Here is a 27,078-nt window from a genome sequence, read left to right as displayed (position 1 = left end):
TAAAATGTCCTTCGTTGAACTGCATGCTATCACATTGCATTTGTTCGGTCCTTGAAGTGTTCTTAAGATGAATCGTTTCTATGCACAGTTACTGTCAAGATATTGCTGCAAACACTTCATGGAGAGAAAGGGGGTGATCCAGCAGACGTGGTACCCGGAATGTGCAGGCCAAGGGCGGAAAGGGGCAACCAGACCAGCAATGCCTTGTCTCGCCTATAATAGAACACTTTCGGTGGAAGAGGCGTGCCTCGTTCTCCTTACGAAAGGGTCCATTGCATGGATACCTCACCAAGCAAACCCTCGTTGCCTCATTCTTTTCCCCAACACACAAACATGTGATGATGAAAGGAATGCTTGCAAAATAGCCTAAGCCGCTTGAAATTACTGCATTCTAACCCATTGTTTTTTGCCCACTGCTTCACTGTAGCCAGAGGCCTCCCATATGCAAATCAGTACTGGCCCTGCTCCTCATGGGAACAGTCAATTTCAAACTATCAGATGAGGCCCCCTGCAGAAGAGAACACAAGCAACCTCATACTGGTTGTGGCCTTGCTAGGCCTCGTCAGTGAGGTGTAACTTGGATTTTGTGGCACTGTGAGCAAGGATCCCAACTCAGAAAATTACAGACCCACACCCAATGGAAGGTTTGTAGGTAATCTTCCTGAAAGGGCAGCTTTCTCACAGTAAAGCAAGCTCCTCTCAGACAGTCAAACAGGATCCCACCCTACAAGAGGGGCAGAATCCACACTCTTTGCTACTTTGGGTGACATCAAGAACACAACTAATTCTAATGGTTTTTGCTCCTTAAGTCTACTTGACATCTTCTCAACCTTTCATACTTTGGACCACCGACTAGGACCACCAGCTATTAAGGCTGTAAAACAACGTCAATGGCTAATACAACAACCTCGCCCAACAACAGACTGATCATCACCCTCTGACAGAGGAAGTAGCCACTCCTTGGTTAGTGCAATCAAACATTTTACATTTCATTTGCCTTGCCCTTCCCACGGACTCTTGAGTAGTTCATCTTATTTTTACTTGCTTACTGATGTACAAAAAGTTTTACATTGCTGTTGATCGTTTATAGTTTACGTCTTTATTGATATTTTAAATGATCACTATCAGTGCTGCACTTTTTATTGATTCTTATTGTAAAGCTTTTAAATAATAACACAATAAATTACTTACATTTGAACATTTTGACCACCAGCTATTGGTCCAAACACCAAGTGAGACCACAATCCAAGGTATGGTTCTTAATTGGATTAAGACCTATCCCGCAGAGCTCACATTTTCACAATTCTATTTTATTAATCGCCATCCATCTAATGGACTCAACAGTCATTTCTCTTCTCTTCAGTGTGTACCTGTCCTATGTCTATATCTGGTAAATTCTTTCAACCATTCCTATTATAACTATGAGAATACGCTTTCCCGTGGATACCTCTGGCCTGAGCCCTGCCTTGCGGCAATGGACCTTTTGATGCTAGAGAACCATCTGAAACTTAATTTCTTTAAAGCAGATATCATCATTTATGGATCATGGCAACATTTTGACCCTATGTCCTCATGGCTATTGGGAGTTGAAACTCTATTCGATTACCTCAATGAAGTGAAGAATCTGGATAGGTTCATGGACTCCATCCTTTCAATCCAGACCCCAGTTAACCTAGAGAACAGAGACGTTTTAAGGCATGGGCAAAGTGGGATCTGGCCCGGCCCCGGCCTTTCAAGGCCCCCCCTGATATAGTCAGCTCTGTTCTGCAGAGTCTTGCCCTGATGACTTCGAACAATTCTTAATTGTTTTAAATACCACTTTTCTTTCATTTATTTTTAGTGTGGGAGTCTATTACAGACATTTTGAAGAGAAATGTTGTGTTTGTTTCATGCCACATCCATAAAGTTTCTTTTAGATCAAAACAGGACTTGACATACGAGAAATTGCAGTAATATTAGTGAGCTGCTGCTGAGTTACAGCATTGAAAAGACACCTCTCCATCCTTGACTATTAGACGTAAAAACATTTAGAACTTTGAGGAGTGTGCTGAACACCATTAGTGACCTGGCCAAAGAGGGCAAAAAAGAGGTGAAATTGAATCATTAAGTCAAAGCTTTCTGAACAAAATATGTTTGACCCAGAGCCCCCAAAATCCTTAAGATGTGTCTGCAAGTGACCAAAGGTGCTTTCTATAGATGAGCGTAATACGTCATATAGTCATTTGCCTTGACCATTCGTACAAGATATAGGCCACAATAGCTCTGGTGCTTTCATGTCTTGATTAGACCCATGGGATCTACAGTGGAATCCCTAGACCCCTGATAGGTAAGCTTCAATTCATTTAGAATTCAGCCATCAGACAAGTGCTAAACCTAAACAGACCTGCCCACAGTCCCCTTGCCTTCGAGGCCCTACACTTGCTACCAGTTGCCAAATATCTCCCTCATAGACGTCTGCTTTGGTCACAGTACCATCAAAGGGACAGGACCAATCTTATTCAAATCCAAAGTAGGAATACACAAACGAGAAACCTTTAGGGCAGAATGACCCCACTCAATATTATTACCCTCTTTAAAAAAGTCTTGCATTGACTGGTAGATCTTTCACTGTACAACAAGCAATCTCTTGAATCTCTCCTTCCATCTTAAAAAGAATAAAGACCTCTGTAGTAACGATTAGTTCAGTAAAGCAATAAGGATCAAATCGGGATGCAAGGGATTTCAGACTATAATTTATACAGATTTGTATACGAGATCTGCAAACCTCTCCCTCCTAATCTTTTGTATCATACTTCATGCATAAGTGGCAGTGGCGGGTGGCAGGAAACATGGTGGCGGAGCGAAGGGGGGAACAAAAAAAAACACTTGCCTTTTGCCAGCCGCCATCTCTCCTCGGCTTCGGTCCCTTCTGACGCCACGGTCTCTCCTCCGCTTCGGTTGCGGAAACAGGAAGCACCCAGGCTCTCTCCCTTAGGCCAATTTCAACACTGCAGTGTTGTGATTGGTCTGAGCGCCGTGGTTTGGTGCTCAAACGGAGACAGGCAGCCTGTACATGTTCCTCACCAGGCGATGCATTACAGCCTGATGGGGAACGTGCAAAGTGTGCATGACTGTTTGGCCGGCCCAAGATGGCTGGCCAACCGGTCATGCGCACTTGGAGTGTGCAAACCACTCCTCCCCGTGTGCCACCAGACCCGCCTCACCCTAACCCATCCTCATAGTAAACCATAAAATGATAACAACAGGGTTATTATCATTTTATTTTTCCTTTCTCCTGCTCTGAAAACAGGGGGGCTACGCTCCTCCGTCTTAGCGGAGGAGCCGCCCCTGATAAGTGGTCGCCGCATGCTGTTGCAACAAGTTTAGAGCACACCGCCAGCATCAAACTGAACACAAAATCATACTATTTAATGTTAACACATCAACTGACACTCTTCTGACCATGTACAACAATTGCGCAGCTTTTTACTCCTCCAACCAGAAAGCACTTCAGCGACCCCTTGAAGGTCAAGGAAGTGATCCCAAAATGCTACAATACAATATAGGAATAGGGGTTGTGATATAGGAGGTCCTGAAACGAAGCTGGTCGTGTTGCGGTAAATTTGTTTCTGCCTATGTGCATGTCGTTATTATAGAGGGAAGTGAGTGAGGAAGGGTTGTGCTTCCGGCGGCATTTGTCCTACCTACTTGGTGGATGAAAGAAAGTGTGGTGGGCATGGTGACAATAATTGTGATCATTGTTTTAGATTAGAGAGTAGGGATCGCTCGTGATTCAGTGTGAAAAAGCCACCCGTCACTGCTTGTATAAGGCTATGGTTGCATGGGGTTTTACTTGAAGATGAGCTGATGTGTGACTAAGTGCCTGATTTAGATCTTGGTGGACGGGTTATTCTGTCACAAAGGGACGGGTATCCCGTCCGCCGAAATAGAAATCCCATAGGATAAAATGGGATTTATATTTCGGTGGACGGTATATCTGTCACCGTTGTGCAACTGGAAGCAATTGAGAAGGCACTGGGTCTAAAATAAGGTAATCCCAGTGTTTAAGATGCAGAGGTCTGGTCCAATAATTTCGAACCTGCCGTAGAATGTTTGTGCTCCTTGTAATGCACGTTCGCAAAGTCTAGGCGAGAGCGTGCAAGGGCAGGCGTACGGTATTGTCACTGAATGAAAACATAGAAGCATTTAGTAAAATGGGGTACTACTACTGCTATGTGTTCAAGATAAAAAGAACAGCATAAACATTAAGAACATTACCAAACTTTCAGGAAAACATGTCTGAAATAGAAAAAATATAAGAAATAAGATTTCCAGACTAAAACTAAATCTGTGTTCATTGATATTAATCAGTACAAATATGTAAACTCGGGATACATGGGCCAGGTAGACCCTTCAGTAAAGAAGAAGAAAAAGTGAATCCCAGAGCAGTGTACCCTTTTGCAGTATAATACAGAAGCACAAGACCCCCTAAATAGCCCTTTCTAGACTCTCCCCTACTCTACGCCTCCTTGCACCATCTGACACCTTTTACTAAACTGATCTCCCAAAACAAGCCTTTCTAAACTCTTCCCTCTGAGTCTTTCCCTCCTCATCCCTTTTCTCTCATCCCAAGCCCCCCACTTAAGTGTTCTCCTTCACCTTAAGGCCGACTTTTGTCCACTACAATTGAGGCCAACTTCAAAAGCTGACTTTTAGTGCGAAAAAAGTCTAAATGTAATTTTTGAATGGCTCATACGTAAACCCTTTAGGGAAAGGCGCCCTTAAGAATGTTACACTGTCAATTATCATTACATTGACGTACTTGCTTTCACTGGCTTCCCAAGATTTCCACTTTCAACAACTCTGCCTCCTGCTAAATAAGCACTTATCCTTGCTGCTAGCTAGAGTTGTCAGCTTTCCCAAAAAAATACATCAGCCATATGTTCCCTTTTTAAGATTCTGCAAAGGCCCGGTTATGATATTCAAGCAGAACTTTATATAAAGTCGTCCATATTCATTTTTAACTTGGACTTTCTGTCTTTGTTTACTTTCATTATTAGCCATAGATCATTGGGACAACCCTGGAACTAATTTTAAAGTGTTTTCTTCTTCTAGTTACTGTTTAAGGTATGTACTGATACGGGGATAAAATATTAGCTGTTATTGATTTTCCTGATTTGTGGACCCTGTCCGCTGAGCCCAAACCAAGCTGTGTCTCTAGAACCCTATCCCCCGGGAGACTGCTGTGTTCCTTACCTGGGACAGTGGGAGCAGGGCATATAAACTTTATTCCCTGCCCGCACTCTCCTGGATATGGAACAGAACTTTGCTCTCGCCTGGGTTGGAGAAGAGGGAAAAAGCTGCTCCCTCCTGGCAGGAGCAAAGCAACAGAGCCAACAAAGGGTGCTGGCTGGGGAGCCAGCAGCGATCGCGGGGGATCATGGGGCTACCCTCTTGGCCCTGAAGAGAATATGTTGGGAATGTCCCGGGTGGGCAACAGGCCACTCACTTTTTCAATAGATATTTTAAAAATGTCTGGTTCCTGCTATGGTGGTGGCTCGAGAGCTGGCTGGGGCTGCAGGGGCATTGGTGCACTTCCCGCGGCCCTCCACAAGTTGGCAAGTTTGGGATGCCCCACTTAAAAAAATATTTGCCACCTCTCATTGGCACCTGGTATGGATGCTGGCTAGGGAGTCAGCAGGGTGCTTGGGTGTCTCGGGGCTCCTCCCCCCCACCCCCCCCCTCATTGCCACAACTTACAATTTTTTTTTTAATTGTGGATGCCATGGGTGGGCCCCGGTGCACCCAAAAAGTTTACAAAAATAAAAAAAAGAATAAAAGATGAGCAACAGGAAACAGTTAATTATTATTATTTACTTCTCTGGAAAGGAGCTCCTCCTGATGCCCTGGGTTTTTTTTTTATTTTTTTTTCATCCTGCTGGTGCCCCTAGAAGAGGCAATGACACCAGCAACAATTTCTTAAGTGGGAGGACTGCAGTAGCCTCCCAGCAAAAACAAAAATCCAGTAACTTCTCCTGGTTCATTGAAAACACAACACCAGGAGGGATTACCAAGTTTTTTTTAAGTACTTCGAAGTGGAGCTCTTCTGCTGGAGTGCAGGGACCCCTGTGGTGGGTTCTTCTAGGGTGGAGTTGTGTGGCCTGAAAAATGTTTTAAAAGGACCTAAATGCATGTTGGTACGTTTTTTAGAAACATTGTATTGACAACATTGTATGTAAACCACTTCCTTTAAACATTGCAATGTGTACATTTATAAAATATACATTTGATTATAATTATTAGTGACTTTTTGACTAATACTATTTGACTAATGTTGATGTGCTGACCCCTGGATAAAATCTGTAGGCCAGCTTTTTATATTTTGGTGTTCTGACCCTTTGACAAAGTCATTTGGTCTCCCTCCCTTAAAATGACACCCTTTATATTGTTACCTCCCATAGCCAATCATGCAGGTCCGCAGGGGTTGGGTGCAGGGCCTGGCCACCATCCCACTCCCAGCCTCATGCCATTTCACTTAAAATGTGGTGTGTCTACATTATTCCACCATGTGGAGGTTTTTGTAAAAAAAAATTGTTATAGGCCTTTGTGGCCAAAACGCGTTTGTCAGCTATGGTGAAAAAATGAGAAAATAAAATAATTTAACTTAACTTGAGTGTGCGCTACAAAGTTTGTGATGATAAGGAACTTCTATATGATTGAATTACGGTTCACCACCGCAGAGTAGCAGGACCCACCTATAATGTGAGCAGCGGTTTCTGTGAAAAGTTGAAAATGTGTATATGTGTGTGTATATATCTCTACACATACATACACCAATTGAACTGGCTATAAACAATGCCGCGAGTGAGAGGGGGGGCATTTGTATTTTAAGAAGGGCCTGGCACCAAACTCCACAACCAAGCAAAGCCACTGTGAAACATGTTTGTGTCCTGGGACCAGTTTCCGGGTAACACCCCTCATCAACCAGGCTAGCTTGAATCCAGTGGCAAAGTGAGCAAGGGACCCACGTCTGGGCATACCCTGCCAACTTAGGACGAACAAAAGATTTATTTGTCAAGCAGGGCCGGACTGGAAACTTAAAACAGCCCTGGCAAAAATGAAGAATTCAGCCCGCATGGGCAGAAGTCCTAATGGGCGCTAGAATAAAAGCAACTCTTTCAAGTTACAGCCGGGATCGGTAATGAGCCCCACCATTCCTAGAGGCGGAATCCGGCCTCCAATTGTCAATACCAGCCTCCTGGGGCTCCAGCTTCCCGGAGAATTTCCCGCTTGCCCGGCTGACCAGTCCGGCCTTGTTGTCAAGCACAGCATTTTATTTCACAAATATTCGGCAATACCCTAGTTACACAGGTCACACCCCTTTTTAAGCATTCATAGACCACACCCCTTTTACAACCCAACCTTTTCCATCCCTCTTAAAAGTTCTGTTTTAAGAGATGTGTACAGTTTAACCGTCTACTACCTGTTCTGTCTTTTAAGAATATATTGGACTCAATTACAATATTCTGTTGCTTATCATAATAAACAACAGGCATGAACAATGTAGCATAGTCACTGTGCAGTGCGCATCCTCCGATCAGGGCCTAAAGCATCTCTTTCTAGGCCAGGCCCGTGTTGTAGGAGTCTGCCACACTACCAGAAGAGAGGGCTCAGCAGATCTCTAGTCCCCGGGACATGGAAGACTGCACTTGACAGGATCCCCCACGAGGCTTGCCTTTGAAATGAAAACTGCTGACTTACTAAGCAGAAAACACCAGGACTTGAAAGGGAATACCTCCACCCACTTCCTCTGAATAAATATGTATTAGTCCTTTCCTTCGAGGTATCTGCTAAATGGGAATTTTGATTTTAGAATCTTTTAACTCTGTGAGCGTATTCCACACACCAGCTGACCTCCTTGTGTGGCACATCAGTGGACGATTTGGCTACCTCCACCACGCGGGAGTGAGGCCTGTGCAGCCCTTGAAGCTTCCATGCCAAGTGATGCACCACAGGCTACAGCAGTGGGCTTCAAACTTTTTAATGGCAAGCTTTCCCAGTGGAAAAAAAAATAGTCGGGTCCCCTTAGAATTTTTCAGAATTATTCTATTAAATTCGCAATGTTTAACACCTTCAGAGCGGAGCGAATTTTCGCGCTGTGCTGAAGGTTCTAAGAAACGGGCGTGGCCGTGACGGAACGGTTCCTTCATAAGCACAGCCCAACCGGCGCTCGTGACGGAACCGTTCCGTCACAAGCATCGAAGGGGTTAAATATGTCTCGACCTATTTAAAGTGTGCAGTTAAGTTATGTTACCGTTTTGAAAATGCATTACACGATTGCCAAAAATACTATTCTGATCAGGCAGGCCTTACTAACGCTGATGGGGGCTAATTCCAATTTTGATTGTATTTGGTTTTTACCCAATAGGAAGTGGAGAGGGGTGCACTTCCTGGCTTCTAGCACCATCGTTATACTATTGAGCCACTCTAGGTAACAGGTGCAGGATCTTTGCCTCAACCCTCTTTATATTCAGGCCTTACTAACGCGTACAAGTATTCACTGTGAGAGCATTAGAAGTGGGAGTGGGGGTTTGAAGAAAATTTGGAGACCCTTCCCTTCTGACACATACTCCCTTCCGGCCTGGATATAAATGACAGAATGTTAGTGATGGCCCATTACTGAGCGGCTTACTGCTATTCACTTTTTGGAGCTCAAAACAAAGCACTGTTATCAGTATAATGCTTCTTTTGGCCAGAGCCTCGCCCCCCAGATCACTTGAGCCCCCCCCCTACCTATACCAGTGCAATTGCCAATACCATAATCAGGACCACTGGAATTATGTTTCCCAAGAGTACCAAAATATGTGGCAGAGATGACTAAATTATGTGGAAAGAAAGGACACATTATGTGGCACAACACTGTACATTTTGTGACAGTATTCATTATTTTGTCATTTTTAACACTTGTTAGTACTGTTGTAGCACATGTCTGACCTCATTAGTACCTCTCGAGCAGTCAAATACAGCAATAAACGCGACTGAAAGGTGATCAATCAACCTTTAGGGTGGGCCTTTCCCTGTGCAGCAACACATATTGCTGCAATGTTGGTAACTTTTGATCCGTTTAAAACAGGAAATATTTTTTGTTAAAATCTGCAAATTATGCAGCAGAAGCTGGATTATGTTGCAAATGTGACAAATCCATAATTATATGAAACCATCGGGCATCGTCTCGCATAATTCCAGTGGCCCTGACCATATTATAACACTGAAACAAACAAAGACAACAAAAGACAGGATAAAGATACCCTTGGTTACAACAACGATGTAAAACACCGAGATGGGACTCAACCTACCCTGAATGCAGCCAGCCTTCCTTTAGGTTCCAGTTCTCACTTCATTGTGGTTTGGAGGCCCACCAGCGAGCTGGGGCCCCTTTCAGATGAAAGGGAAAAAATGCAGGCACCGGCCCTCTCTGTAACACTACTCCAGGGTATTCATAGCAGGGCCTGCTCCTCAGATCTCCCCACTACAATATCCACCAACTCATGAGTGCCATAGGACCCGGACCCCCCAGCAATGTCCCCGCCTCCCCCTGACTAACATGCAAACCCACATAGGAATCACCCAAGAGATTTTGCGTGGGTATGAAAAAAACGGCCATGTTTAAATCACAAACAGTCCATAAACATGACAGGCAAATAAAATGCATAAGTGATAATTACAATTCACACTTTTAATAATAACATTTTTGATTGATCTGTTCCTCATGTCCCCCAGCACCAAGGGGGCCCTCTGGCTCGCATCTCGCAACTGAGCATCCTACGCCAGGTGCCGTGCACCTGCCCCTTAGAGTGGTGGGCCCCAACCTCTGATCCTTGTGCGCCATTACCAGGGCCCACCCCTCGACCACCTGCCTGCCCAGGGACCCAGGAGGCTCGAAATCTGTCGCCCTAGCCTCCCCAGCCGGTGGTCACTTCTTCCCAGCGGAGAGCTTACCGTCTCCCCCCTCAGTGCTGGCCTATGGAGTGCGCAAGGCGGACTCCGGTCCATTGTGTTAGTCACTGTTCACTGATCGCAGGTCTCATTACCGCAATACGCCCCCTTCAAGCCACTAAACTAAGGGACGGGTGGGTGGGAGTTGAAAGTAAGGCAGAAACCAGTCCTCGGGGGTCAGGAGTGTCGGCGCGAAGGTCCAGGCGAATGAGGGAGCAACAGGAACAGAGACCGAGGCCACAGGGACTAGCCCCTAAATAGGCCAAAGGTCTCCGCCCTCTCACCCCTCTGGAAGCGCCGCCTGACCCCGTGACCCGGAAGTGAAGCGGGCGGCCGGTCGCCCATTGGGCGAACCGGCCGCCCAATCCCGTGAGACCGGAGGCGGGGCCCGGGGAGCCGGGTCCTAAGGGCGCGTCTCATGAATGACGCGCTTGGCAAAGGGCACACACAGGCTGATGATGCACCAAAAACACCCTGGTAAAGGAAGCAGTCCTTAACGTTCCAGTAATGGGAATTAAAGAAGCAGTTGCAAAGCAAATAGGTCTGGCCTTGGCAAGCTGGCAGAATGGTCATTTAATAGACTGTTTTATTGCATGACTATACCACAAAAACAAGACCTGCTACTCAGGGGCGGCTGGTGACATTTGAAAGTGGTGAGGCGTAAACTAATTTGCATATTGCACCGCAGCGAGCGAGCCCGAACCACCTTGCATCCATCCATACATCATTCATGCATCCACCCATCCATCCACCCACCCACCCACCCATCCTGCATCCATACATCATTCATTCATGCATCCACCCATCCATCGATCATGCATCCACCCATCATGCATGCATCCATGCATCCATCCATACATCATTCATGCATACACCCAACCACCCATCCTGCATCCATACAGCATTCATTCATGCATCCACCCTTCCATCCATCATGCATGCATTCATGCATCCATCCATACATCATTCATGCATCCACCCATCCATCCACCCACCCACCCTGCATCCATACATCATTAATTCATGCATCCACCCATCATGCATGCATCCATGCATCCATCCATACATCATTCATGCATCCACCCACCCATCCACCCACCCACCCTGCATCCATACATCATTCATTCATGCATCCATCCATCATGCATCCACCCATCATGCATGCATCCATCCATACATCATTCATGCATCCACCCATCCATCCACCCACCCATCCTGCATCCATACATCATTCATTCATGCATCCACCCATCATGCATGCATCCATGCATCCATCCATACATCATTCATGCATCCACCCATCTAACCTGCATCCATCATTCATGCATCCATCCACCCATCATGCATGCATCCATCCATGCACCCATCCACCCACCCATCCACACAGTGACAGCATTAATGGCTGACAGTAAAGTCAAGGCATCAATTAGATCTCAAATAATCCCTGCGTCCTGATGTCCAAACACCTCCACATGTCAATTCTTACCCACCAAGGGTTCAATCTTGCGTTGGAACTGTTTTATTTTCAATAGCTATTCCCATAGTTTTTGTAAAATGAGCATCAACAAAATTACCAGAAGCCCCAGATTCAATCATTGGCTGAATCTTAATATTTGCCCTTTCTGCAAACTAACTCTATAAACAAAAACAAATGCCGCTGTGCTTTTTGCACTATTTGGGTCAAGAAGATCCGGGACACTACATAAAGAGAACTTGAAAGTGTGGCCTCAATCATTAATAGGTCTTATCTTTTTCCACGTACTGACTTTCACTTGTATAACTTTTAATTTGGATTTCAGGTTTCATGGGACAGTCTTTTAAAAAGTGGATGATTTTACTACAATACATGTAAAGTTTCGTTTTTCATCTTTTTGCCCTATCGTCTTTATCAACAGCACCCCGTGTACATTGGTTCTGGAAATGAAGGAGTCTTAACAAACAGAGGCCGCAGTACGAGGTAGGGAGAGAGCTCTGCCCCCCAGACAGGGGGTTATGTATCCGGGCTATGTATTGACCAGCCAATCCTGGCGCTGTATGCAGCGCCAGGATTGGCTGGGGGGGCACCATGAGTACTCGCCCAGTCGCCCTGTTCAACCCCGGGGGCTGTGGCCCGCTCCCTGGTCCTCTCTCTATGGGCAAATTCACAAGGAAACAATCTGCGCATGCGCCGGCATGTTTGTGCCCAAAACCCACTTGTGCAGCTGCAGCAGGCTCATCCACTCCCCCTGCTCCCCCCCCCCCCCCCCCCGCACTCCGGAAAAGTCGGGTGTCTCCTGGATTCCCGGCTGGCAGGTAGCGCGATTTTTTTTAATATTTGTATTTGGTTCTTAGGACTCGGTGGGTCCATGGGGCTTAGTGGGGCTACGCCCCTACGCCCCAATGGACGCACCGCGCCTGCTGCTACTGTTTCTATACAGCTGCCGTATGTTTGTGGGAAAGAATCGGGTGTCCTTAGAATAGTTGAAGAAATCCTTTTTATATATATACTAATTTAAAGGCACATCACAGGAAAATATGATTCTTATTAGTGCAGAGAAAATATACTGTAAGCTTTGGAATTAAGTTAACCTGAAGACATAGTTTAAACACACAATGATCACTATAAAAAATATAAAGGATAAAAAAACGAAAAGAAAACCCATTGGCAGTAATATATTGGCACGCCAGCTCCAGCACTGAGGTGCGCTTATTTTGAGGCAGATTTACACATGTAATAACACATACAGCTCTGACTCACAGTGCAAAAGAGCCAATGGCTGAAATGGGCAGGCCGATTGTCCCATGCTGCATGCAATAGTGGGTGGAAGCAAAATGTGAATGACAGCTGTACAGACCTATAAATGAAGAGGGCTGACTCAGAGTTCTTCAAAATGTGCAAAAGCAGTCTACAGGCAGCCCCTAAATAAGGTCTTGGTATATATTGGGGGGTAATAGTTAAAAACCTGGCTGTTTAACAACTTGTCCTAGCATCTTTCTGCCCAATGTGTGAAGCGGTACAAAAGGGGGTGGTGATGGACGGAGCATCTGAACCAATCAAACACTCGCACCCAGTCAACAGATCTGGGTTTAATCCATCACCAATGTGTGAAGCAGCGCCTGGACGTCTCAGGGCAATTGAGCGCTATATAACATTAAAAAACAATCAATCAAAAACAGGATCCGAACTCCCCAAGAACCATCCCCGCTGAGATGCCGGTGTTGCTATGGCACCATGAGCTACACTGAAAGGCGACCACTCAAGTTTGCGCATTAAAGAAACGCTGCCACCATTTCCTTTCAAATCTAGTAGGGTGAAAACAGAAGCACATTTTCTTTTTGTTTCCATTCCCGTTGGTGAGTACCGTCTGGGCTTATAGTCCAATCAAAGTAAAAGCACGTGGAATATAAACACACCGGAAATTAATTCAGAACAGAGTATGAAACGCTGATGTTCTGTCAAATTGACTCCCTGGGCTCAGAAGTGCGCGCATCTGGAATACAGGAAGTCATTATGCAAACGGTCCTCTCCCAGGCGCACTACGGGGTAGCATTCACTACAGAAGTGCTAAGAAGGTATTAAATGTGGCGCGGGGAGCTCTCCTGCCGCTTTATCCCTAATTTGCATCATCAAAACTTTTAAATGAAGCGCATTCTGGGATAATTTTGGGATAAAGCATCAAACACTAAAAATGTGGATGAAGACATTTACAATTCCATTTATTGCGCAGTCATAACATTGAGTCCCTGTCTTTTCTCGGGGAGTGGCGTTCAGCTAAGTGAGAGATAAGTGGGCAGATTCTAATGGTCTTTAAGACTAAACCATAGAGATAGCTACACGGCACCATCCTAGCCAGATAGGCAGCCCTGTGTAGTGGGAGTGTATGCTGAAAAAATGGTGGATAATCGTAGAAGTCCCAGTTATGAATTTGGCCAGAGGTAAAAATATGCCACATGGGTTAGAAAGAATGTTGGTGACCTGAGCAGTAGCCGTGCACCGTTTGAGGTCCACCACATCCAAGACATTTTAATTTTACTAAGATTATATGTATAATAGACTTACTTATGAGGCTTTCAGCCAGCCCTCTCCATCCATTGGTCTGTTATTATGTCCTTTAAATAGTTCTTCCACCCACTACAGCGTAGAGCATGGGGCAATGGTTTATCCCATGTCAGTCATTGGCTTACTTCCCTGTGAGTGACAGCATGTTTCCCTTTCAAATGACCATTCACATACAAGGTAGTTTTCTTAAGTGTCGGGGGCTAGGATTGCAAAATGTGCTTATTGAGACCGAACAATACTTTTGTTTTAGCCAATGTTATTTTAGCTTGACGAGGGTCCAGCACCTTCCCCAGGAAAGAAGTTTTGCAAAAACCATGACAAAACAAAACAAGAACTGACAAAGACAAAACGCTTGCTGACAATGTCCGACTTTTTGGCTTTGCCTGCGCTTGGTTAAAGACAGTTACGACTGCTACTATACAAATACATTCCATGTGCAAGAAAAGTAGTGGAAGAACACAATCTTTTCTGGCCAAGATTTGACCTATTCATTTCAGGCCAAAATAGACACTTTTTTTTGCGATGTGGTTTGCGCCTCAAGCCCCTCGTGCTTCCAAAGGTGGGTAAGCTTCAGACGGGTGCTTCTAAATCCGGCTTTGTCTCGGATACCAGGCAGATTAGCACCCTACACATGTAAGAGTGAAAGATTAAACTCCAGATAGTTTTTGCCCTGTCAGCACAAAAATGTATGGGCTCGCCCGGTGTTACCCTTCTGTCTTCACCCCACTAAGTGAACTTGATATTTGAATAGGTCCCAGAGATCCTTGGTCTTTCTATTATGACACAAATAGGCATCGTCCTGCCATTCTAGAATCCCCCCTCAGACATCTTTGACTTTCATTAATAGTAAGGAATGGCATTTTGGAGTAAATACGAGGCAATTTGGTAAACGAAGGCTTGGTATGCTTACATTGTATCAACTAGGCCACAGCTGGAGGGGCAGTCTGCCACCACTTTTCCAAATTGCCTCGAGTTCATCAAAGCACTAACGCATGGTCTGTCAGTGCATTACCAAAAGGTGGTTGATGGTTAACCTGGAGAGAAGAGAGAAGGTGAGGGAGAAAGCAGCAGTAGAGAAGGGCACACAAGGGAGGAAAACAATAGGAAAAGGAAAGACAAATTAAATGGCTGCCCCTAAATATGAACTTTAAGCAGCTTTAGCAATAGAGCACAGTGTATCTAACCTGAGGAGCAGTCCCTTTCCAAATGGCCTTGATGACTGTAAGTGCACAAACGCGTTCTCTTGGTGCATTGACAGGATCTAACGAAGGCCCTGCCTAGAGGTGAGAAGGGGACACCAGGGCAGGGAGAAGGAGCAGAGCAATTGAGGGTACACTCTGGTCTGGGGAGAAGGAAAGGTGTAGGAGAAATCAGCAGCAAGGAAGGGGAAAAGTCCCCACCTGAGGGAGGAAACTATCCATGTACAGAAGAAAAGGATATGTGGATAGAGCTGCAGACCCTAAAAAAACACTATGGTACCTAATTCCAGGTATGTTTGTAAGAGGTGGATGGTTGCCTTCTCAGAAAACCATGCATTTACCTAAGGAGCAAATTCAATTTAAATCGTTAAATGATCCACATTGCCCAAGGATGGACAGCCCAACCTTGTCTCCTCATCATTGTAGCAGATTTACAAGTAGCTTCTATCTGCTGCTGTGCCAGTCATGTTCTGAGTCCTGGGTTTTAGCCGTACTAGGTGGGCATGTTGTACCTTTTCCATCTGTGCCGCTTGACTCTGGAATGGCTCTCATCTTCATCTGAAAAATACAGTAAATTCCACTCTCTTCAAAGGGAGGTTGAAAACCAGCCATGGTCCGTGCAGGTAACAGCGGCGGGGCCGGGTGGGGGTGGATTTTGAAGGAAGATGCCGAGGGAAAATTAAATAGATAATTCATTTTCCCTCGTCATCGTCCCTCGATATCCCCCCACACTCAGCCCCACCGCCCACCACTGTTACCTGCACGGACCGCAGCTGTTGAAAACATATCGTGTTAGACCCTTTGAACAACATTGGTTTTGTGCTCTGTAACCTTCACAGTTGATCCTATAACGCCATAATGCCATTTTGGTGTTGAAAGGGTGATTTACAAGGCTCATAACATAATAAAAGAGAAATCAGCTGGTGGGCAATAAGGTAGCTGAGGTACAGAACAATGCACCAGAGAGGTCTAGAGAAAGATTTGTTCCTAATGACTTGGTCATTAAAGATGTATGTGTCCCTTTTGGGAGAGAGACTGCTTTCAAGGCAGTGATGTTAGACGATAAACCCTTGATACAAAGAATAATGCCACTTCAATCAACACCTTCTCCCATCCATGCACTGGGGAAGTGGTTTACTACTTACATGACCATCTGACAAGAGCTCCGGGGCCTCGACAAGAGCTAGAAAAGCGCTATAGAAATGCTACAATAATGTATTGTGGACTGGGCCGGATGCATCTGCTGTATCATTCATTCTAGTGAGGACACCCCCTTCTTTCACAAATGGTTACAGCCCTTCAATAATGCGTCAACACTTTTTTACATCATATTTGGTATAAAACCCGAGATGCTCCACCTACGGTACCACTTCTTCTCTGCTGCCTATGAATGGTTTGAGCTCAGTCTTCCTTGAGTGCATGTCTTCCCTCTCCCACTTCTGGGAAAGAATTGAACTGCTCAAGTTACCCCAGTTCTCCCTATCATCTCTTGTTGCGATGGCCAGTCTACTGCTGGCTTTTGTGGAAAATGCTTCTGCTCGGTCACCGCATTCTCCTCTCCTGCATGCAAGCTTGCAATAGTGCAGCTGGCATGGTAACCCCCATCTATGTCCATCAGCAGCTGGTCCAGACCCAGTCGGTTCAAATCCTGACCCGTGCTTTGGTCCCTCATTTCTTACACCAGAACGCTCAAGCCAGGGATATGGCGCACTTGAATTATTTTAACAATTCCTGGTGCTCCCCACTGTTGTCCCAGGCATACCTTGCCATTGATGGAGCTATTATGAATGTCACATTTTACCTAAATACAAACAAATTAAATGTCTGACCTCATTATGAACAAAAGACCAGCCATCGTCTCCCAGAAAGATTCAAAATCCCGAAACCTATTTTCACGGCATTTGCTTCATTTTGTTTGACTTATTCCTGTAGAGTCCATATGGGCTTCGTGGGACTAAGAAACACGCAGGGCACATAGAGGGAACCCTGACTCAACTAAAAAAAAACACGAAAAAGCAGGATATCCTTTCCAAAATAAGTACAATTTGAGAGCTCTCTTGAACTTTAGTTGAGATTGGATGGCTTTAGTGTGCAAGAGAAGATTATTCTACAGCTGAAGGACAAGGAGCAACCAGTTCAATTGACCTATTAAATATACCATCTCAACCATGTGAACAGAACTGGGCTACAGGTCCCGACGACTACTCTCTTTCCACCTCTTTACTATGCACTCATTTAATTTTTGCATTTAATCTTTGTACCCCTTTTGCAAGCCTATACATGTCTTTTAGTCTATCACTCCCCGGATTTTTGGTCAGTCACTTGTTGAACTACTTTCCGCGCTTGCACTTGAAACTGATGCTTCCAGGGTTCTTTCACTTATGGGCCAATTTTCTGATCAACATGACATTAGGATCTTCCTTGTCTCCTGCACTACTACTGGAGTAGCCCAGGGGATGTTGTCTTCCACTCACTCGGAGGATCATACTTCAGACCTTATTTTTACTTCTATTTTGACAGGCACTACTAGACGACAATATAGAATGTCTAGCTAGCCTTAGTCCTGCAAACTTTGCACTTGGCTGTAATCCCAAATCTAGTATATCTTATTTTGAGAAATGGAGGCCAAATCGCTAGATTTTCTCTGGCACATAGCCTTTAACCCCCTGTTATTCCGAGAAGTTGGCAGTGACGAAAAGAGAAAACCTTTCTCTCATTCATAAAATGAAACTCCTTCGGATATTCCGGCTTGTACCCAGGCTACCTCCTCCCTAGTGCCTGTGACTATTTCCACTGATACACCTCATCTCCCGACTAACTTTATCCCTCACTGGATAGAAGCCACTAGAACTGCTATTTTGTAGGTCAAACTGGGGTCACCTTTAAGCCCATACTGGCCAAGAGCATAGCATCCTAGAAGATCGTCCTTGCCATCAGAGGAGTCTTCAGTCAGTCCATCAGCCAGCAGTCCATCAGTTCCTCTGGCTCAGAAGCATGTTGTGCCCCCCCCCCTCCTCCACCTCCAAAAGAAGCCTTTGGTCGCCCTTGGCGTTCTCAGTAACTCCAGGCCCGGTTCTTTACTTATCTTCACTGCTAAGCTGGTTGAACAGGAAGAGGATAGCAGCTTTCTCCTGAAATTAATCCTAATGACTTTCTTTTTTCGATTAATGGATGGCACAGAAGTTTCCCTGATGTCTAACCTATACCGATTAAGGATGTTCTTTCATTTTAGATTTCACTGCGGCATTTCCCAACATGACACATGCCACAATAATCTCCTGAATATGTAAACTCGGGACCAGATATACAGCCAAGGAGTGTCCATCTTCTTTCCTTACTGGCTGCTCTCAGGCTCTGACCATCCCACCATTTCAGCCTACCTACTGCTGTCAGTCTCTTTCTTCCTGTCTACCTCAGGGCTCGCACTTGTTTAGTCTCTAAACCCATGTGACCTCGCTCATAGGATATTTGTTTTTTCCTACACAGACAAAACCTACAATATGTGAAGTCAGACAGTAAATATGAGTCTGTTTAAGGGAATTTCTAGAACTTCTTGTCTGCAAGGATAGAATGGCCAAATAAAACTTTCTTAAAAGGAATTCAGATATCTAACTCTTTAGTCAAGTGGCTGTTGACCCTCTACTTTAGGTGCCCCAGCTGTTTCAGTGGCCTCTACTTGATATTCAGTGTTCCTATTTGACACTCTTTGATGCTATCCCTCAGTTCAATAAGATTTCTGCTACCTGCATGTGATAAATGCCCCCTTTCCTTCCTTTGCTCTGCCACTCCACAGTCTTCAAAGTGGTTACGGGCTACTGACAAGACTGCTGCAGCTCCCTGTACCTCGGTCTCTGGGATGAACCACTTGACACAGGTCCAGAATGTAGGGGTGCAACTTCTGCTTTGTTTCTGATTCACACTTCCATGTCTAGCCACCTCCCCAAGCTTCGCTGGCTTCAGGTGGTGAAATACTAAGGGCCTAATTACCAGGCTGGTGGACTGCCAGACTCATGGTGGCGGTCAGACCGTAATTGGACTGCTGGCTCTGCCAGGGAATCACCGTTCCCTGGCAGTGGCGCAGTGATCATGGCCATTGTAAGATGCAAGTGGTGCCGCTGTGGCACCGCCATGCATATTACAAGTTTCAGGACCACCAGCTTTTCATGGCGGTCTTTCCTCCATGAAAAGGCTGGCGGTGCTGAAACAAAGGGGGCCCTACAGGGCTGCCTGTGTCCCCTCAGTCTGGGAATTCATGCAGGGGACACAACATGTGCTCCCCTGTGTGCATGCGCCCCAGTTCCTGCACTGCATCAGGGGCGGCTCTAGGCTCATGGCGGCCCTGGGCAGGGAGCATAGGTAGGGGGCCCCGTAAGAGGGGGTCCGGGCAGGCGGAGCATGGAGGCCAGTGAAAAGGGGGGGGGGGGGTCAGGGTGTTTGGAAGTGGAACAGAGCCGGAAGCCGCCAAATCCCTGCCAGGGGCCGCCATGCAAATATGTATCCATCCTCCGAGGATTATTATATTAAGGATATATATTGCCGTGGTGGCCCCTGGGGTTTGGTGGCCCTGTGCAGGTGCACAGCTTGCACATGCCTAAGGCCGCCCTTGACTGCATAGACTTTACAGTCCATGCCATGCAGGAACCTGTATGGCATTCAAAGCACCGCCACGGGAATCGCCACGCAATCCTCCCACCAGACAAGGAAATTACTTGTAATCTGGCAGGCAGGTGGCTGCGACTCTTGGTGGTGCAGGGGTGCGGTGTTGGCGGGTTGGCCTCCCCGCACCGCCAAAAGTCGTAATCTGGCCCTCAGTGTGGAAAAGCCCATGCCACAAGGCAATAAATGGCAAGGTATCCTTGCTTTCATCAGAAAGATAATGCAGGTTCAGCAGAAGAAAGCAATTGGTGGTGCAGTGAGTAAATACAATAAAGAAAACTACTTTGGCTACAAACACCAATACAAAAATACGATACTTAACAAGGAAAGCATATGCAAACATTTTACAATAAAAAATAAATAATATTTTATACCCCTCAGAGGGGATGTGAAGAGCAGAGAAAGAACGAAGGGCAGTCCAGGAAGGGAAAGAGGACAGACTTAAATCCATATATCAGTTAGCCAAAACTGTAACCTCTATAGTACTTCCCCCCAGTCCTTCACCGCGGTAATTTGCTAATGATTTAATTTTAAAAAATGATGGCCATCACTGGAGTCAAACTGTTCACATGTACGATTTTGCATTGTCCAAGAATGTTTTGCCGCTTTCACCCAGCAACAACATGTAGTATGCACTTTCATGCTCCATCCTAAGTTTGTTAGGCTTCCACACCACTGCCACAGCACCGGGATTCAAGGCGCCTGCAGCTGTTTCCTCTTGAACTGCATCTTGGCACTTAAATCTGGGAAGAGCAGTCTAAAGGGGTCATTCATAGGCACGTTTTGCTTAGCTCAAGGTTTGTTGCTGTGTAGCTCCTGTCCACAGACAGCACATATTAGTTTGATACTGGACCACAGCATTTTGCTGATCCTTACATTGTACCACCGACTTCACATTATGTTGTTTATCATGTGGTCATTTTTTACTTTATAGTTACCCACGCATTGAATAATGGCGCCACCCTGTGCCTACTGTGCCTATTACTGACATACATTCCTCTTGAGCTTAAAAGCAATCAATAAAATGCAAGCGAGATGTGTTGGCTTTGACAATGCTTGTTTCAATATTGAATTTGGAAACCAAGATTACTAAGCACCCCCAGGATCGTACTACTGTCCACTCTGGCACTGGATTGAGGCCATCTAAACCGTAAACCTCCTTTACTGAATCCAGCTAGGAGTGGTTGGGAGGCAAGTCTCCACCTTAGAGGGCGAATAAAGATGAACCCCAGAATCCTCACTTTTGGCATCCACTGTGTGTTCTCTGATCTTTTGAGCTTGCCTACTCCCACCAGCAGTGCCTGTCGCTCCACTCAAAAAGTCTGTTTGTTCCTCTAGCTCGGCCTCCACTGCAGGAGGTCAGCTCTCAATCTTTGCCCATTGAGTCAAACACCCTCATAACGCTTTGATGTCCATCTCTTTCTCGTTTTGGTTACTGCAACACCTTCCATGCTAGGCTTGTTGCATCTTCGCTCCAGTGGGTACAGGTTACAATGCCTAAGAGGCCGCTTTAAGGGATTCCCTACGTAAACACACTGATCAGGTAGCCTATCCAGCGTATAAAGGTTGCCTGCCATTGGCTAGGCAGTATGTGCCTGCGGCAGCCTATGACGCTCCTCTCTGATGAGCCCTTTTGCTCGCATAACAAGACTTAATTGAAGAGGGTAAAGATGCTTCTCTGTGAAAGCTACAAATACTTCAAACCATTAACATTTGCCAGAGTTCAAAGCAAAACGTCAAACCCTCCTCTTCTGATTTGTCTACAAGTTGTAGGTGGCACAGTACAGAGAAACTGTGCTTAGCATTATGTGCTTCAGAATGTAGTATATTGCCCTAACTGTGCCATGAGAAGATGGCAAAAAATATGAAAAGGATATTTAGCATCATACATGGCATCATTTGGGAAAATCCAAAATGGACGACATTGTTCTACACAGAGGGATCACTTGTCTTGCTTCTTGAGTTGCATTATCGTTGAGGAAGAATTTGAGGAAGTGAGCGTTAGCCGAGGAGTAAAAATAACTAAAAACACTAGTGTTGTTGGCTGAAAAGAGGGAGATGTCGACATCTTAAGTGGGAGAGTCTGCATGTACCGGTAATGCCAGTCTATGCCCTTGACTGACACCATCTTAATAGAAACGGATTGTGATGATCCTGACCAAATGTAAACAATTTCACAGATGTCAAAGCAATTCTGTATATCTTGACTTAACGAGACATGTCCCTGGTGCTTGTATTAAATGCTGCAGTCCCTGAACGCGCTCTCGAGTTGGTAGCCAGAACAAAAATAATCTAAAATGGCGTGGGGGAGTGGGTGTTTATGCATCATCTATGACGTCTTTGGCAGGGAATACAACTCAATGAGTGGCAAGGGTCTGAAGAATACATTTTATAGCATGTTGAGTCTATGGATCATGCATAACAGAATTGATTTTACGCCATGCCGCAGGGCCTCATTTGGTTTCGCCCAGATGGCAGCGAGTGATTCTCTTCAGGAAAGAGAGACTCATCCCTCAGGGTTGAACAAGCACTGAGCACCGCTGAGCACAATACCTGCTTTTCACATTCACAACCGCAAACACCTACGTATTGATCCATCTTCTTTCAGTGCATTCAGATCTGATAAAAAGAACAAAAACAAGTAGGTTTTTGTTCTAGAGCAACCTGAGGCAGCTGTTCACGTTTACAGTAACTAGAAGGGATACGCAGAAGTGCGGTCAAATCCCTGAAAGCTATAGAAGATGTGTTTCCCGGTTATTTGCTGTTTGATAAGAACCCTATTGCTGTTGTTTGTCTGGACACTACTACATTCTCTTAAAAGATCTGCTCACTTTCCAACCTGTCTTTGACACCTTCACTTCCGCAGACCCCCTTCTGAAAAACTTCACTTGGGCCTTGGACCCTGCGCCTTCAAGGCATGTGGTGGCAAGGCGCTGCCTGAGGATACTGCTCGTTGACCTAGGCCATTCAACACACTCATCTCCTCCGGTAAGCCGTCGTACACCCCACCATTATGCCACCGACCCTTTCTTTTCCTACCCACCTCCATCTTTTTATTTACCAGTTAATCAGTGTCACCTGCCTGCTCACAAGATCCCTTTCCTACCCTTACTGAAGGAGCATGTGCGGGGCACACTGTTTTCCAATGAGATATCGAACCACTGGGTTCTAGTAGCAATATAACCCTTGCGATGTCCCTACATTTTTTCTGTGGTTGATGAAAGATTTGGCAAATTGATAACAAGCGATGTTGAAGGGGATCACATAAAATTAGGGTCATCACCAACAACTGAGAATTGAGCACACTTATGTGTGCATGATTGGACAGACATTGATCACTTTAATTTGAGCATTAAATATCACAAATCGTCTCAATAAGCTTCACCTCCAATTGCGTCGACCTCAGTTTCTGAGGGCAACGCAACTGAGAAGCTTGTACTTATCCTTTCATCAACATTGATACTTGCACGTCCAACCACTCCAAGGAGGTGATAAAGTTCTCACTGAAGCACGGCATGAGACTGTAGTGTGACGCCAAGTGCACTGCTTTGTCCTGCTAAGAACCTTCCTTTCAATGTATTTTTGCTTGAACATACTTCTCCCAAAAACTTCATCTGTCCTTTGCCTCAAAGTCTTCGATTCTGACTTTATTTTTAAGTAAACCTTTATGGAATGTCTCATTAATAAATTAAGAAAACATTTCAAATTAGTTTTCAACCAGTATCTCTTGTGTACAACTATCTCTTGTGGTCATTAAGATACTCCTTGTGGGCATTCTAAGTGGATTTTAAGGAATTCCCTTTATTGAGGTACTGATTCTGAATGCTAATATTGATGCAAAGATGTAATTTATTTAATAGACATAACTTAACATGAGTATTAGACACTCAATGTATTTAGCATCTAGTAATCAAGTGAAGATATGGTTAACTTCAGGTACCCTCTAAGTTTGGAGACATTCCTCCTAGCATTATTGAAAGCTTTGCAACCCCCTGGTCTCCACTAGAAATATGCCTGTCTTGTATTTGGTTTGTGTTTTAAATCCCAGCTACCTCACTTGGTCCTTCCTCTGTCAGTCATGGTCTGCCTCAAAGTGCACCTCATCAATCCAGTCTGGAGAAGGCCACTTTGAATACTGCCTCCTAGTAGAAGAGTTACAATTCTTGGGTTGGACCTTATGAAGTGGACTACACCAGCATGGCTCAAGGCTCGACTACGGGATAACTTCATCACTTGGCTTTTACTGATCATTTCATTTCACCAACTATTGGTCTAACCCCATTTTACGACATTCATTATATCATGTATGTGTGCGTGTGTGTGTGTATATATATATATATATATTTGTATATATATATATGTATATGTATATATCTATGTGTATATATATATGTATGTATATATATATATATATATGTATATATATATATATATATATGTATATATATGTATATGATACTGCAGCAATTGCATTCGACATAACCATGTATGTATGACATTGATATTGCATCAATAACGTCAACATAACCACTACATCCCAAGCTAAGACTGGGTAAGTATAGTAGATAATATTACAGAGGGTTTGGCAGCGTATGTGGAGGTAAAAATAGCAATAGCATACTCACCATGAAAAAACAAGCAGCAGGCTGATAAACTACTAGATGTGATATTAATGTAGGTTGATATTATCAGCCTTGATGTACTTGATAAAAAACCCATATATACCACCTGTCCCTTCATTCAATCCTTATTCTGACCTTCTACATTAATCACTATGTAAATCAAAAGCAGTTGATAAACCAAATATGGAAAGGATTTTTTTTATGAAAAAGACAAGGAAAAGCTAGAATCCATTAAGTGAACAATCTAATTCTTTAGAATTTTCAGGTATTTTGATATATTTCTTACACAATTTACAGTTAAGTGACTTCCCAAAGGCTAAACATAGTATGAGGCCTTTAGGGAATGCGGAAGGATGTTGCAGCATGTTTTATCATTAGCAAATTTTTGGCATTAATTAGATTTTTACAAATAACTCTGCTTATAGGCAATTTACGATTCCACAGCAACAGTCTTGATCCAAAGTGACTCATCTGGGACATTATTTTGGCTATAAAAAATTGTACTCTAGGGTTACTTCCATGGCAGCCATATCTGTACTGGAGACACCTAATGATTTGGTAATTGTTACGACTATTTAGTTGACAACAAACATGCAACTGTGAATAGTGTTCCCTTTCCAGAAAGTGCTTTTTTGTTGGTCACCTATCTTTATTCTGAGTCCCCTATTCACAGTGGACGGTCATTACTCATATGGACATATTTTGGAACACCAGTACCCTTTCCAGAATGTTCTTGGGAGGATTAGTCACCTGCTCAGAGTTCTAAGTCATTCCCTCAGGTCACACTTCAGCTGATCAAACACACAAAAGGTGATGGGAGGAATGCTTGCAATTTGTCTAACCACTGGAAACCGCTGGGGGTAGCATCCCAACCCATCGTTCTTTTCCCACCATGGCCATGACATTGCTTCCTCTCTCTGCCTCCCCTCCTTCCCTGCATCTATATAGCAAGCACCTTCTTGTTCATACCCTCTGTGTGTCTCACAAGGTATTGAAATGAAGAAATAGATTTCAAGTCCATTCGGACATAATCCTTACAATACTTATATGTGGGCATATTGCGTATCATAGTGGGTCTAGTTTTACATCGCCTTTTCGGTGTTCAACTCAAACAAAACTCTGTCCGGAGGGGTCATCCTGCTCTGTCCAGAACACCTCTTGGTTTGCCAATAACTCTTACAATTGTATTCATCACACTGTTGTCTCTGCGGAGTAAGTGGTTGGGCTCATGCTTCAATGCAGACTACATCTGTCCAAACACGCTCCAGCTCAGTTATTAATATAGACCGCTATGCCTAGATCACGCGCCATCTCAGTCTTTAATATAGACTGCTATGCCTAGCACACGCGCCAGCTCAGACCTAATCCAGATGACCTCTGTCGTTTCTCCTCAGGGTTCAGCCGATTCCTACACAAGCCGGCCTTCACTAGATTCCGACGTGTCCCTGGAGGAGGACCGCGAGGCTGCCCGCCGCGAGGTGGAGAGGCAGGCACTGCAGCAACTCGAGAGGGCTAAGGTAATAAAGGCTGGTTCACAAAACAGAAGAAAAAAGTTAGCAGGGGCGGTGAGAAATGAATCACAGAAAATTGAGAAGACTGACCAGGTACAAGTCCACAGTCTTTCCGTACTCCAAGAAAGCAACCATTCATTATATTGCTCTCTTAGACAATAAGCTACAAAGCAAGAGATCTCCTCCTGTTCTAGCTACAAGGACAGCACACTATGCAGTAGAAGAGAATATTAACCACGATACAATGTTACATTAGCAGGATTTGTAGAACACCTTCTACTTTCACCATGAATATGGCAATGTAACAATTTCTTGATCTTGCCTCCCTTTTTCTGCAGATGTGGGATTTCATTGCATCTGTTGTATACTGGTGTTTTTTTAATGATTATTTGTGTATGGTTGGTGAAGATGTGTTAATTGACTAGCTAGTAGATGTTTGTGTTGGCTATTGCTAAAGAAAAATAAATTCAATCCGACTAAAGATTTGTGTGGTTTGTTATGTGTCCTTCTGGGTGCGCCGAATGACGTTGTCGTTCTTTTTTTAAGCTCAGTGGTAGGCTCAGCATTGACCTCTATCTATACTGCGCTTTAGGGATCTCCATGCCCCTGCCGCAACGGCTTAAGAACGTCATCAATCAATCCGGCGATCCAAGATGGTAACAAATATGTTTTCTTGCAGGTTAAGCCGGTCGCATTCGCTGTAAGAACCAATGTCAGTTACTGTGGAGCACTGGATGAGGAGTGCCCGGTCCAAGGATGTGCCATTAACTTCGAGGCCAAAGACTTCCTGCACATCAAGGAGGTAAAACACATCGATTGTGTCTGCAAGCTCTTTAGTTTTGTGCAAAATAGTATTGAAAGCCTAAAACTACACTCAGTTGTGCCAAACCTGTCCACTCTTGGGCAGGAGCCGGCAAAAAACCTTGTTTCAATGCATAGATTTGGATTTTGATTATCATGAAGTGTTTTAGTTCGATAGGCTCAACAGAAACATATAAATGGTAAGGACCTTATTTAAAGATACCTGACAGGATGCAGATATCATGCCCGCCGTATTACAAGTGCTGTAGCATATA

The 27,078-nt window shown here is 44.7% G+C and overlaps 1 protein-coding gene across 3 annotated transcripts in view; it reads left to right on the top strand.

Moving 5' to 3' along the window:
• CACNB3 (calcium voltage-gated channel auxiliary subunit beta 3) overlaps positions 1–27,078 on the top strand; it is a 289,239-nt gene that overhangs the window by 158,641 nt on the left and 103,520 nt on the right. For all 3 annotated transcript variants that reach the window (XM_086963740.1, XM_086963737.1, XM_086963734.1), the window contains exons 2-3: positions 25,886–26,008; positions 26,682–26,804. In XM_086963740.1, the coding sequence (XP_086819866.1) occupies positions 25,886–26,008; positions 26,682–26,804 (246 nt within the window). The remainder of the gene's footprint in view (positions 1–25,885; positions 26,009–26,681; positions 26,805–27,078) is intronic.

The sequence above is a fragment of the Lissotriton vulgaris genome, chromosome 1_1 (assembly GCF_964263255.1).
Source record: "Lissotriton vulgaris chromosome 1_1, aLisVul1.2, whole genome shotgun sequence".
NCBI classification, from domain to species: domain Eukaryota; kingdom Metazoa; phylum Chordata; class Amphibia; order Caudata; family Salamandridae; genus Lissotriton; species Lissotriton vulgaris.
This window is presented reverse-complemented; position numbering and strand designations above follow the sequence as displayed.